We start from the raw sequence: 15369 nt of genomic DNA, 5'->3' as shown, positions 1-15369 counted from the left end.
AGGCGTCTGAATGTACGCACTTAAAAGGTGGTTTTGAAAATATAAAAAGTGTCAAAATAACACAATGAGATTTGACATAAGGTGCTTAAAATGAACAAAGCCTAGTTAAAGTGTCCAAGTGAAAGTTGATGCCAACTTTAAGGGGCCACTGATGGGTTAGACCTAAAAAAATATTAAAACTTACTATTGATATAAAAATAAATGTTATATCGATTTAAATGATATGAGTAAATATTGTATTTTAAATATGTTATATTTTATCATATCGGTGATTTTTTATTATTATTGATGAAGACATTTCAGAGTGTTTTTTCTCTCTCGAAGAAGTATTATTTTACACAGGTTACATAATGATTTTTTTTTTTAAAATCTTAAGTATTTAGAATCATGATTTTCCTTTCATGGGTCCTTTTTTTAGACGGGTTCAATTTCAATAATTTAAATAAAAGAAGAATGTTCTATTAATTAAAAAGAAGAATGTTATATTAATTTTAAAAAATTGTAGTTTGTGAAAAATAAATAAATATCAGCTCCATAAATGTAGAAACATGGATAAAAGTAAATAAGGAAATGTTACGAGAAGAAAAAAATAGAATTTTAAAATCTTAAAATCAGGTTTTTAACATAATTTGAACAAGGAGAGATTTAGTAAGTAAAATTTAGTTAGTTTTTAAGTCCCAAATATTAAGTCCTAACATCTTTCAAATATGAAAAAATTTGTTGTGAATAATGGTCACTTTCCACAGATCCCTGTAAAGCACAAATATATATGCTCGTCATTTGTTTTTTTGGCGGGAATGGTGGCTTTCGAGAAGGGGTTTAAAGTATTTGACTTCGGTTTTGAAAACTTATAAGCAGAATATTTAAGTTTAACAATCCTTCGGGTCGTTAATAGCGAACTATTTGTAAAAGAAATCCGGTGAGAAATTTTTTGAAATACTAAGTTGAAAATTTCGGGTTAGGCTAGTCTCAGACAAAATTTGAGTAAGGTGAAGTTTAAGGATATCCGGGGAAAGGATTGAGTGAAACGTGTAAGTAGAGTTTGTTTTCTTTGTAGCCAAAATGCTAAGGAGTCCATACAATTTTTCGAAAGTGAATTTGGATGAATAGAACTCCCGACATCGAATTTAACGTGAAAGCAATTGGTTTGCAACGTCAAAATTTGAAGGGGTGTTGTCAAATAGGCTAATTTGGGAGGATCCTTTATGTTCACTCCCGAGCAAGCTTCTATAGTGGGAGAAACAGCGCTACAACGGCCAAAATTGAATTCCCGATATGGATCGCTAAAGCGGGATTGGGCTGCTATAGCAAGGTTAGTTGCAGTTAATTCAGAAATTTTTCCAAAATCACTCATTATTTTACAAGTGCGTTTTGGGGAAGAGAAAGGGTGACCGAAAGCGAATTTCAGTCATTTTTCACTAGGAACCTTCTTTAACGTAAGTAAATCGTTCTCCGACTTGGTACGTTGATTTTCTAAGCCTTAGAGGTGGTATTTGAGACCTCAGGAAGGTTTTAGGTTTATCCTTAGCTAGGAAAAATTTGGATTAATGAGGAATTTCGGGTGTAAGACCTGTGTTGTTTAGAAAAACAATTGTTCTAGATTTTGTTTTACCGTAATTTACTAATATAACCATGAATTTGATAACTTTAGGTGAATTGAGGAAGGAAAATCCCTGGATTGGGTGGGAAAATCATGAGGTTCGCCTGAGGTTTGATTTTAAGTTATTATTTGGGAATATTTAAGGCAATTGTGATTTATTTTGTACTGGTGTTACTATTTTTTATTAAGAGAAAGCTAAAGCTCCACAAAAGTAATCAAAAGCTCATGTTCAGACTTCTTCAGCAGTTGCTTGACTTCCAGATAGGCTAGGCTTAACCCAGTAAATAGGCCAATTTTTAACTGCACATTAACTTGTAAGTTGTTGGGAGATTGCGTGTATGAGCCTTTAGGAATGTAGTCTTGATGGTTAAATGTGTTGTAAATTGTTGTTAGGATGGTAAGGTAATTGATTATAAATATTGGCATGTTGATAGCTGCTAGGTTATATTCCAGGGTGGTAAGCTGTAGGTAAGTTAATGACCAAAAAAGTCATTTTTGTAAATTTTTATAAATTATTATTTTACCCCTCTCGATAATTGCCCCAAGTTATTTTGATCAGTCGGTGAAGTTGATTTGAAGAATTTAAATTATTCATTTAGCTATAGTTAATTATTTACTTGATAAATTTTATAAAATTAATTTAATTAGTGATTAATGGGTCAAGTCCATAATTTGATTACTACCCTATTTCACTTAACTTAGGTATTGAAATAAATTAAATAGAACATAGCATTAATGAGCTATGCTCAAAAGGACGGATGCAGCGTAGCACAAGAGGCAACATCTTCTTTTCCAGGTATAAGAATACCAACACCATTACTATTTTAATGTGTAGAGGAAATTGTTTTGCATCAACATTAATATATTAAAATAATATTTGTTTAGCCGAATGAGAGAGGTCAATTGAATTGCTGTTGTGTGAGAAATTTTAGGTCAAATATAGTGGGCAATTAAGTGTTTTACCAATAATGAGGTAATGATGACAAAAAAAATAATTAGGGAATGAGAGAATGATGATGTAATCGTTGGAAAAATATATTTTTTTAAGGAGTTAATTAATATTCTGCATATTTCATGGTAGACTTGGTGTTCGTTGTTAAAGGTCACTGGTTCTGTATTAATTTTCAGTTTAAGAATTATTTTTGAGGTTATCATATTAAGATCCAAATTTGATATATCGAGATATGTAATTAAATATTGGGTGTATTATATTATATGAAAACTATTAGTGTTGTAGTGTTTGGAGATATTATGACTTTATCCTAGACTTGAAATTTAGGAAGTATGAGATTTGACCTATTGGTTGGAATCAAGATTTAGAAATTTTATTATAAATTCGGGTGAGTTTCGGGTCTAAGCTAGACATATGATAATATGAGTGTTGTTAGTTCGAAAATATTATTGTAATTACTTATTTGAATATATTGCATTTATTTGGAGGCTCAATGAAAGGGCAATAATCAAGTCCCGGAGTGATTGTTCGACTATTTGAGGCAAGTGGATTTCTAAACCCTTGTTAAATGCATAGAGTCGTGTATTTCATTGTGGTATGTGTTGGGGATTAATGAGACTTGATGATGGGTTGACTTGTCCATGTAGAATAATTCTAACGATGAAAAAGGGGTGATACAAGGCAATGTGATTAATTGTTGGTGTATGATGTGTTGAGAATGATTTTGAAAGGCTTATTGATTCATTGTTGGTGTTGTATCACGATTTTGTTGTTGTAAATTGTGCAATGTTATGAAAATGGTCATCTCCTCATTATTGTGAACATGTCATTTGCATTGTTTTGATACATGATTGTGACAAGTGTTATGTGAATGAGAAAGAATAAGAAATTAAAGTGGATGTACCATTTCGAGAGACGTGTCGTGCGCCGCGACGGAGACTATATATCGAGGGACTTGTCGCGCGCCGCAATGGATACTATTATCGAGGGACGTGTCGTACACCGCGATGGATGAATGGACAAATATGTCCCCCATGGGTCCCGGACTGAGAGACAATGGGTGTGTATCGTTAGGTCAGACATGCATCACTATACTTGACATTGCATTGCACATCCTTATCATTGGTGAACTTGATCTTGTGTGTTGCTGATCTAGTGAGGGCCTTTCTGTGGAACTTGTGATTGATGAATATTGAGTTTGTTGCTGAGAATATGTAATTGTTAGAATATTGTTGTTGAGCTGTGAGCTATGTAAATTGTGAACTGTTAGGTTGAGCTGGTTTTATACAGGTTGTAGTTGTGGAGGTTCGGTTGTTGTGTAAGGAGTACCCGTATTCTATTCCCTTAGCTTGTGTTTAAAAGTTTACTTGTTGAGTACCGTGTGGTTTGGTACTCACCAGTTGCTTCTACATTTTTGTAGGTTGCTAGCCCAGATCTTTGTGATACTCTTTCTCTTCTCTTTTTGTCCGAGGCTTTTTGTGGAGGTTGTGAGGTATCATCTCAGCAGACCTTCTTACTCCTATTTATGATCTTGTTCTATTCTAAAGACAAGGTCAGTTGAGACTTGTGTTTTTCTTTTGAATCAATTGTAATACTTTAGAGGCTTGTGCACGTGACAACCAGATTTTGGGGGTATTTTTGAGTTTATTATAAAGTTTCCTTATTTTATTGTAATGATTGAGTTTTAGGCTGACTTGTCTTGGTGGGATAAGGCGAGTGCCATCACGTCCATTTTTGGGTCGTGTCAGTAAGTGGAGTATGAGCTGGATAATTGTCAGGGAAGGACTGTTTGGTGTAGGTGATGGTTGTCTTGTTTTCTGTTTATGTTATATGTGTTTGATCGGATTAGTTGTATAATGTATGGTTAGGGAAATGGAAGGAGTTAGAGGTGAACAAAATCGAACCGCAAGCTGAATCAAATTGCGAACCGAGTCAAATTGGAAAAAATTCGACTAGTGATTTGGTTTGACTTGGATTGGTATTGAAAAAAAAACCCGACTATAATTGGGTTGGTTTGATTTTAACTAAAAAAAGTCAATCCGAGACCAAACTAACCTGACATTATATATATATATATTAATTTTATTTTATACGAAAAAAATATTTATTATTATATAATTTATATATTTTTCTTTATCTTTCTCATAATTTTATGTTTAATATTAGTTTGGACTTTGGACTACATAGTTGAGCCCACTACCTAAAAATTATACTGTGTTACTTGGTGTCCATATCTATGGTGTGTTAAGCTTAACAACAACATGGTGAAGATGATGATAATTTTTTTTGTATATCAAGTTTCACTTATTTCTTTCTTTAATTATGTTGTTTCAGTGCAATGAAAAAGGGGCAAGTGTTCGATTCACTGCTTTTGATTCCATTTGTATAAGGGGGTTTTGTACTATAAACATTGTGTGAGGGTATATATATATTAAAGATGGTCCGGAGAGATGAGGAAAAGCAAGTGATAGAGATAAAAATTTAAGAGACTGTTAAATTTTGATAGCAGTAGAATACACCAAACTTTTCTAGCCAAATATTTTGTACTATATGTGCATCTATTTTTGTTTCAAAGTGAAATATACTTCTAAGTCTTGTGCACAATACGTGAATGGAAGTCTTGTTGAATCACAATCCTGTATCAGAAAACTAATAACTATTGTTATGTATGTGCAACAACTTTCTTTTTAGATGGAAACTACACTTTTTGGAATGGATGTGAAGGTGATTATCAATATTCCTTCAACTATGCCGACAATATCTCAACAACAAGATAAAGTAACTCCTCGTCGACGCACACCTCCTCAAAAGCAAAAAAGAGCAGCTCCTGTCGTCGCTCCTAACTCCGGAAATACAAGTAGAGAAACATCTCAAATTTGGGATCGTTTCTCCAAGTTTATTGCTAAAGGAGGTAAATGTAAGGCAAAATGCAATTATTGTCCTAAAACCTTTGCTGCCGACAGTGTCAATGAGACGACTGCGTTATAGAATCATTTAACTGTGAAATGTCTCAAGTCTCCATTTAAGTCTGATAAGAGACAAACCACATTAAAACCTATCAAAAGAATTTGGCCAGAAGGTGGTTCCACTGAAAAGGGGGTGTTTAATATGGATGAAATTAAGAGAGCAATTGCCGAATTTATAATTATTGATGAGCAATCGTTTAGAGCTGTTGAGGGAGAAGGATTCAAAAAATTAATGGCTAAAGCCTTTCCAAATTTTGAAGTACCTTCTCGTGTAATTGTTGCTCGACGTTGTCTAAGGATTTATCAAGAAGAGAAAGAAAAGCTTAAGGAACTTATAAAAAACCAACGTATTTGTCTTACCAGTGATACATGGACGTCAATTCAAAATATACTTATATGATCGTCATTGCACATAGGATTGATGATCATTTACAAAAGAGAATTCTTAATATTTTTCAAACACCTAAGGGGATTGAGGATTTCTTATTAGGTTGGGGCATTGAGAACTTGTTTACAGTGACCTTGAATAATGCAACCGCAAATGATGCTGCCATTAAGAGTTTAAAGGGGTGTATTGAATATTGAAAAAGTGTAATGTTTGAAAATCAGTTTTTACATGTCGAATGTAATGCTCATATTTTAAACTTGATTGTAAAAGAGGGACTGGATGAACAAATTGAGCCCATTTCTCATATAAGAAGTCCAGTGAAATATGTTAGGTCTTTTTCTTCAAGATTTGCTACTTTCAAGTCCTTTGTTGAGAAAGTTAAGATTGACACCTGTGATCTTGTAAGTCTGGATGTTGAGACTAAATGGAACTCGACATACACAATGTTGGATAAAGCCTTGAAATTTGAAAAAGCTTTTACAAGAATGTATGTGGATGACCAGAATTATCAAAAACAATGTCGAGAAATAAGTACAACAACAAAAAATCCATCAACAGACGATTAGATGAATGTGAAAGCTTTTGTGAAGTTTCTTAATCTTTTCTATCAGGCAACTTTAAAATTTTCGAGCAACTTATATTCTACATCCACTCTTTCTTTCATGATTTTTTCAATCTCCGAAATGATATTATCAAGTATACTAAACATGATGATCTTATTTTGATTGATATGACAAAAAGAATAAAATCCAAGATGGATAAATATTGGGGTAAGTTTGAGAGTATGAATATGTTATTGATAGTTGATGTTGTGTTGGATCCTAGATACAAGATGCAATATGTAGAGTATATTCTTTCTATTGCATTTGGCTCTTTGATGGGAAGATTAAAGTCTCAAGATGTGAGAGATATTTTGAATCTCTTATATAATCACTACAATTGTTCTTGCTCTGAAGATTCTAATGAAAATATTGAAGATGGTAACTGTGTGATGCGTGAACCTGGTGATTTGTTGCAATCTCAGTGGGAGAAACACATGAAAAAAAGAAGGATTTGCTGTAAAAAAAAACTGATCTGGACATATACTTGAAAGATGATGTAGTGAAGATCAAGAATTTTAATATTTTGAGTTGGTGGACAGTTTCGTTCAGTAGATATCCAATTGTTGCGAAAATTGCTAGGGATATCCTTTCTATTCCTATTTCAACTTTACTTTCATCAACTTCTCTAATGTACAAGTATACTAGATTAGTTGTACAATGAATCACTCTTGAAAAGAAGCTTTATTGATATTGTTTTATGATTTGTCCAAAATAGTAATAGTATTTTTTTGAAAACTTGTGTTTCAAATATAATGGGGAATTGCCTATTGAACTCATGGGCTTGCAATGCCAAAAGAAACTACTGAATGCTTTTCTAGGATGAAAAATCATTTTAGTGTTCAACATTTTTTTTAAATCATGGAAAGAACGCAAGCTCTTTAGTCTTTATTAAAAAAACCTGAAAAAACCCGAATAACCCGAGAGAATCGAATAACCCGAAAAAAATGAGATAAAAAAATCCAACTATTATTGATTTGGTTTGGTTTATATATTTTTTAAATCGAGACAAATGGTTTGATTTAATTTTTAAGAAACCCGAATTAACCCGATGATGTACACCCCTAGAAGGAGTATAAACTGAATTTTAGTTTGTTGTCAATTTCATGCCAAGTGACGTATCAAGAATAGTATAAGTACAAACAACATGTACTGGTAGACATCATTGGCCGACCAAAATCAACCACATAATAACATGCAATAAACAGAAGAAACATAAGTCCCTTCTACCGAATACCACCACTTGGATTCCTACATTGTACCCCTAAGTCACTCACCTCATTGCATTGCCAACTCTACCATTAAACATGCAACCCTCTTATCACCCTATGACTTCCTCAAGCGCACTCTTTATGCCACCCTAATGATTCTTAAGTGTAGCTTGCCTGCCAACCACCACACATACCTCACTCTAAGCTTTCATTTCAACTACCCTAGCCCTTGGCCCCCTTGGCTCTATTACCTTTACCCAAAAAGTTCTAAATCACATAACATACATATAGAGTCCAAAGGAATTAAACTATTCACCTGTCCCCCCCCCCCCCATCAGCCTGTCCTATCAACCACATGAGACATGTCTAAACCATCTTTATACATGATTCCCACTCGCCTCTCAAGTAACTTGGGCCACTCAAGGATCTTGAAGACAATTACTACAGTGTTTAACATGCAATCCCATTCTGCACCAGAACTATCCCAACATTAAACACAACAACCCAGCCACCTATATATGGACCAACATGTGGGAAAATAAACATAATAAGTAAACCTAGTCCACTCATGAAGCCAACTTACACAAAAGAACAATAAAACATATACCAGGTGTGGTACACTATCCAACCAATAAAATATATTGTAACATGCGTGATACTAGAGCCAATCGATATATATACCTGGTATGGTACTCGAGCCAACCAACAAATATCTAGAACCAAGCGTGGTACCCGAGTCAACCGCAAGTCACGCATCACACAAACACAATCAGAGGTGGATCTATTAAGGGATGTGGGGGTGCCACGCCACCCCCGAACTTCGACGGAAACTCTATATATACATAGGTATATATATATATAATATTTATATTTATATAAAGCGTGCCACCCACAAAACAAAATTGGCTTGTGATGCCACGGTAGGAAGGCAACTTTAGAAGGCTGATGTTGCGGGTTCGAATCCCATTTGTACCTATTTTTTTGAGAAAGACGTTTTTTTAAGAAAAAGGAAATTGCTGCACACGTTCTTTTAAGAAAAAATAGAGAACTAAAATTAATTTATATCGAAAAGACGAATAATTTAATCAAATATAAAATTAATTTAATCGATAAGTCTATTTGACACCCACGGAGTCTAAATCCTAGATCCGCCACTGACGGTAATTACGCCTGGGCTCAATGGGTCGGAGATTCTGGGCTTAAAGATAGCCCAAGCATTTTGGCTTTAGTTTATGTGTACATTTGCTTTGCTTTTTGGTTCACTTTGGATGGCCTATGATCATTGCCATTCCAAGTCACTTGGGCCTATTACTGTCATGTCTATTGTTGGGCTTATAGCAGGGATTCTTGTGTTTATTTCAACTTCAGTTACTGCTAAAAAGGGCTATGTTGGAGCTGGAATGAATCCAGCTAGGTGCTTTGGAACTACTTTTGTTAGAGGAGGCCACATTTGGAATGGGCATTGGATCTTTTGGGTTGGGGATGGACTTGCCTGTTTTGCTTTCTACGTCTATATAAAGATCATTCTTTCTAATCATTTCCAAACTGATGGATACAAGCATGATTTCTTAGCTATAATCGAGGCATTGTTCAATCAGAGATAGTCTAGTGGTTTTTGCAAATCATGTACTAATTGCAAATAAAGTGAACGTGATGACACTTGTCTATCCCACCAAGACAAACCAGTCGCAAACCCAAAAATGAACGTGATGACACTTGTCTATCCCACCAAGACAAACCAGTCGCAAACCTAAAAATATGAAAGAAATAGGGAAAGTAAGACAATAATAACATAAAAGCAGAAACTTAGTCATTCTAACATAACCCTAAAACTTGGTTGTCATGTGTACAAACTACTAATGTAAATACAAAGTAGAAAGATAAGTACAAGTCGTAATGTCTTTGTCTTTAGAATAGAACAAAGCATAAAGAATTAAAGTAAGGAACAAGAGGGTCTGCCGGGATGACAAGCAACTACCACTTAAAATCCTTCAAAAGCCTCAGAAATAGAAGAAGAGCAATCTCATGGATTCGGTCTCAGAACCTACACAAGTGTAGAAGCAAGGAGTGAGTACCAAACAACATGGTACTTAGCAAGCAACCTACTAAACAAATCAAAACCATCTAGAAAATCAGTACTCCTGTCAATCCAACCAAACCTCATCAAACTACAACTTGCATAGAAATCAACTCAACCTAACAGTTTTACAATACATTGATCACTAGGCTTAACAATCACAGTCTAACGACCACATTTCAACAACTATTAAGTTTCATGTATGTCAATCACAAGTATCAAGTAGATCAATCCAAAGTGTCAAGTAAAATAATCATAAGTGTCTAGTAGATCAATCACAAGTCTAAAAATCCATCAAGTCACAATAGTCAAACTCTTGTCAGAACCATTTCCCTTCTGCACAATATCACTAGTCGGAACCATTTCCATTTGGCTTTATATCGTATCACTAGCCAGAACCTTTTTCCTTCGGTTTTATATTATATCACTTGCCGGAACCATTTCCCTTTGGCACAATATCACTATCCAAAATCATTTTCCTTCGATTTTATATCATATCACTAGCCGGAACCATTTTCCTTTGGATTTATATCATATCACTTGCCGAAATCATTTTTCTTTTGCACAATATCACTAGCCGAAACTATTTTCCTTCGACTTTATATTATAACATGTCTCATCACGGTGCAATGAAATCAATGAAAATAAGCAATTTCACACCATAAGGAAGAGACAACAACTCAAACAATTCACATCCACAATAATGTATCAAAGCATTTCATCAATCAACAAATTTATGGTCCATAATAAGGCAATTCACAAAGAATTATGATCAACACACTGCCTTTTTCATTAATCTTCTTTTTATTTATTAAGACCAATCAAGTTGAATAATTGAACCCATCAACTCATTCTCATTACTCCCCAACACACAATGAAGGGAAATACACAATTCTACTAGTTTTACAAGATTTAGAAATAACTTGCCCAATTCAATCAAAAGTCATTCAAGACTTTGAGTCTTCCCTTTACGAATAATGTCCAATGCCACACAATCTAATTCAGTCAAGTAATCACAATAAGATTCTGGAAATAATAACACTCAAATCATTCAATTGAAAAATGGGCCAAATCAATCCAAGAATCTAATTCCAAAATTGAGGTTTGAATATGAAAATCTTTACTTGAAAATGTTATCCAAGAAAATTGTAAATCATTGGTAAAAACCTTTTCGAAAAAAAGAATTAAAATCAGTTCATAATTACCATTTTACTAAAAAAAAACTCCAGTTCTTGAAAAACCTTGCTATTTGTCAATTCAAATCTCAAGTTTTGATGTTAAAATCCATAAATTATTAAAGGGAATTGAAGTTTTAGGATCACAAAGGCTTACCCAAATGATTTAGTACAAGATTTCTCTTCAAAATCGCCTCCAACGATTTTCCAAAACTCAAAATAGGGGAAGAATGGGTAAAGCCTGTAATTGTTGACAGCAAAAGCGGGCATAGGTTCACTTAAGCAAACGTCGCTAACGCAAACCCCTCTTAAGTGGGGATTCTCGCTAAAGCGAAGGTTGCTTAAGCGGGCTAGTGTTCTCAACAACGATGCGTGCATACACCGACAAACACAACCATCTTCAAAATCATCGAATGAACCATCGAGATTTGTTCAGAACCCCGTACACAATGGAACTATCGAAACAAGAATTTGTGGTCTCCTTGACCCGAGTCTCGTGTAAGTCACAAGAAACTAATTATAACACCTAAAAGACTAAATCAAGACCGGGATCTCTAAATATTCAACCAAGATTCCTCTACACCTAAAATCATTACCCAAATCCAAAGGAACTGTCGCAAATCCAATCCGAACATCTCAACCTCGAATATTGACTAATTAAATTAAACCCAAAGGCTAAAATTCTACAATCTTCCAATTTAGGACCTCAAATCCTCAAAAAGACTTTGAATTTGAAATCAACAACTCTCTTAGTCTAATTTTCACATTTCAAAACTGATGGATCGACATAATTTCATTCTAACACTCGAAACTCCAAAAGACATCGGAACCCACTTTTTAACAATTTTAGCCTTTCAAATTTCCAAATTTCTATAATTCCATAATTCACAACTTTTAACTCAAAACTCGAAACTAATTTCAAAACTCATTCAAAAATGAATCGGAGTCAAAATTGGGAGAGATAACTAGTAATTTTATGAAATTTTTCAAAAATGACCAACCGAAACATTACACGCCTATTCATTATTTCAACCTATTAAAAATTGGGTTGAGATGTATCCCGAATTGGCTCATGAAAAATCTTGTCAATAATTTTTAAAAACTTTTTTTTTCAATTTGATATGTTGTATATAGACATAATAAAGAAAAAATAATTTTATTAGGTACTAAAATAGTTTGCAAATGAAATAACTAAGCTTGGTAAAAATTGGGTTGTGTTGGGTCTTGACCCGTAATTTAACTCATTACCTAACCCATTTTAACCCAAGAAAATTTGAGTTGGGTTGGGTCTTGACCCCATTGTTATTTTAATCCATTATGACCCATCTAAATTTGACTCAACCCCCCAAATTGACACCCCTGAAATTGACTCACTGGTATCTTTATTAATTATATATCCTTTTCCTATTTTCAATTGTTGCTAGTGTTAGTTGACCATGCTCTTGTTGTCTTTAGTCTGTTTTGGCTGGTTGGATAGTTAAGCAATGCCTACATTGAGACAATTGAATGTTGCTTAATTAGTTGATCTTGTTTTTGGATGACCTTTGAATCCCTCCAATGTAGAAAAGATGGAATGTAAGGAAATATGAAAGAGAGCAACTTCCAAATATGTATAGTCTATCATTCTAAGCTATGTGTGTACATATTCATGACCTAATTCATGTTAAATTTATTAATAGGATCCTAAGAATGGAAAGAATTAGTAAGGACTAAGAATCAGTTATTTTGGTGCAAAGAGATGTAAATGAAGGTTGGCTGCCTAGACACTCCTCTATCATCTTATGTTCTTGTTAGCAGATGAACAAGAACACACTCTTGAATTGCCAACAACTACTACATTTGTTAATATAAAATGTATATCGATTATAACTTTAAATTTATACAAATAAAATATTACGTCACGGTCTAAAATCCAAGTTCATGATGACACCTATACAAATTCGGCTAGTAGGCAAGTCATCAGTTCTTCACCCCAATCAAATATCAAGTCAATATCGTAAAAGTAACCCTCAAAAATTCAAGATTCCATAAATAGAATAGAAGTGCATAAATAAGAAATGAGAAACTTTTGCATATAGCCACTCAAAAATAGCCTAATTATGCTCTATAACTATAGTTTGCTAATTACGATTCGTAGCTACATATTATAGGGAGGAGAGTGGCGAGCGAGACTGGGAAAGGGAGGAGAGAGGCAAGCGAGAGAGGGCAGAGAGTGGGAGAGAGGTGAATTATATATGTATATCGATTAGATAATTGTATATTTTGGCGAGAGAGATTGGGAGAGAGAGGAGAGAGACGAGCGAGATTGGAAGAGGGAGGAGAGAGGTGAGCGAGATTGGGAGAGGGAGGAGAGAGGCGAGCGAGTGAGGACAATAATTTGTATAATTTGCATCTCGTTTATATAATTCGCATGTACATTTGTATAATTCACATGTTTTTGTATAATTGAGTAATATAAAGTCTCGAATTATACAAATATAAAAAACTCGAAATAATGAATTGATACAAACATAAACATATGGACTTTAAACAATTATACAAAATATATTATACAAATTACATTATATAAATTATATTATACAAAATTCGAAAACTACATGTTTATACAAACTTTTAAAAGTTATACACAAAAAGATTGAATGTATATGATGACAAAACTAAAAACCAAAGGAAATCATCCTCATATACAAATACAAACCATCATATACAAATATAAATCAAACAAAGAATTGTTAGTTGCGAATTATACAAATGTGGCGAATTATACATATACAAACGTGGCTAATTATACAAACTTAAAGTCAGCCCACGTACTTAATGGTTAATGTTAGTCGCGAGTGGTAATTATAGCAAAATATAACTATAATGAGTAATTAAGTAATATAAATTTATTTAACCGCGTAATTTTCCCATAAGAGAATACATCCAAAACCTAGTATCACCAATACAAAAGCATCGAAAGTTTTAGCCCATCCATTTCAAATCTACCAAACTATCTGAAATAGTAAAAGACAGAAACGTATAAAGCTAGGCGAAGCAAAGCACCAATCCAAAATCCAAGTAGCTCACTCAAGCTCATGAAGAAGTATTGTCTCGGATAAACAATCAACTAGGTCTGTGTTAATGCTAGGATTTGCATTAAAATAATGCAGGAACAATATTATAAGTATGAAACACGTGTACTCAATAGGTATATATCATAGGCCGATTGAACAAAACTAATAATTATATTTTATAATAAATTATTAAAACCCTGCACTTAGAAGAAATCCAATGATTCAATAATTTCAAGAAAGATTTCTCGAGTATAAGGTCATATCATTAAAGTCATTTTTTAATTATATCAAAAATATTTAACTATGCCTATATGTACTTAAAATGCACAAATATAGTGAAAATGCATCAGAATTTTTCTAATTTGCATATCATGTCACCTTTAGTAGATTTCTTAATTTCCATCCAAAGAAAGGTGATTTTTAAGTTGATAGTTATTTTTATGTAATGGAAAAAAAGAAGTGACTTTTATGATATGAAACTATATTTAAATATTTCCCTTTCTCTTTCCCCATTTCTCGGTGCATGATATAGTTGTTTTGGCTTCAAAAGTTTTGTTCATTTTTCTTGTACGTCTTGTATTCACAAAGATCAACCCTTGTGGTTGGTTCTGTTTTTTGTTTCTTTTATTGTAATCAACATAAAAAGCAAGCAACAGAGAAATAAAAGTTGGATGACGCAATATCGTAGCTAATTGTTAAGTCTCTTTATCCTTTTCTTTCATTTTTCATCTTTTTACATGTCATGACATGACATTTGTATCATAGTAGTAGCTTTCCTTTGTTGTAATGTAGCATGACTTGTTGCTTGCATCACTATAAATAAAATCACAATAATTGTGATATTTTTCATCATTTTATATCTTGCGATTGCCCAATGGGAATAACTCCCCCCACAAAAGCAAACAGAAAAATCATGGATATATAATAGTGTGTTTAAAGGCATTTTTTTGGGACAAGTTTCGGGGTGACTTTTAGGATGAGGCGTATAAAAAATGTTTAGGAACACAAATAAAAGGTGTAGCACCCTAAAATTTGTGGCGCATGAGATCTGGGTGTAAAATTGTAAGAGCGTCAAATTTGATTTTTTTAAAAAGTATTTTTGTTATAAATCATACTTTTTATTATTGAGATGATGATATTTATACTTTATGTTATCATGTTTGCATGTTGTAGTGATTTTTCATAAAATATATAAATAAAGAAAATAACTCTTATAGAAAATGATACTATCATAAATAGTTTTTTTGATAATCATGTCTGAAATGGATAGGATAGAATTTTTGTAGCACTGTGTTGCTATAGCAATTTTATTTATTTTTTGTCATTGCTTTTACATTTTTTATCC

The 15369-nt window shown here is 33.3% G+C and overlaps 2 protein-coding genes across 2 annotated transcripts in view; both read left to right on the top strand.

Annotated features, from left to right (window-relative positions):
• LOC125876682 (WD-40 repeat-containing protein MSI4-like) overlaps positions 1-15369 on the top strand; it is a 1104907-nt gene that overhangs the window by 373212 nt on the left and 716326 nt on the right. The gene's annotated exons all lie outside the window — the stretch shown is intronic.
• On the top strand, positions 8949-9320 carry LOC125877363 (aquaporin TIP4-2-like). Its single transcript, XM_049558680.1, has one exon. The coding sequence runs from the start codon at positions 8949-8951 to the stop codon at positions 9318-9320; it is 372 nt and encodes a 123-aa protein (XP_049414637.1).

This window comes from Solanum stenotomum, chromosome 9 (assembly GCF_019186545.1).
Source record: "Solanum stenotomum isolate F172 chromosome 9, ASM1918654v1, whole genome shotgun sequence".
NCBI lineage: Eukaryota > Viridiplantae > Streptophyta > Magnoliopsida > Solanales > Solanaceae > Solanum > Solanum stenotomum.
This window is presented reverse-complemented; position numbering and strand designations above follow the sequence as displayed.

Bases quoted from the DNA above. Each gene is read 5' to 3' on its own strand.
- LOC125877363 (XM_049558680.1), top strand. From the start codon at position 8,949: ATGTGTACATTTGCTTTGCTTTTTGGTTCACTTTGGATGGCCTATGAT.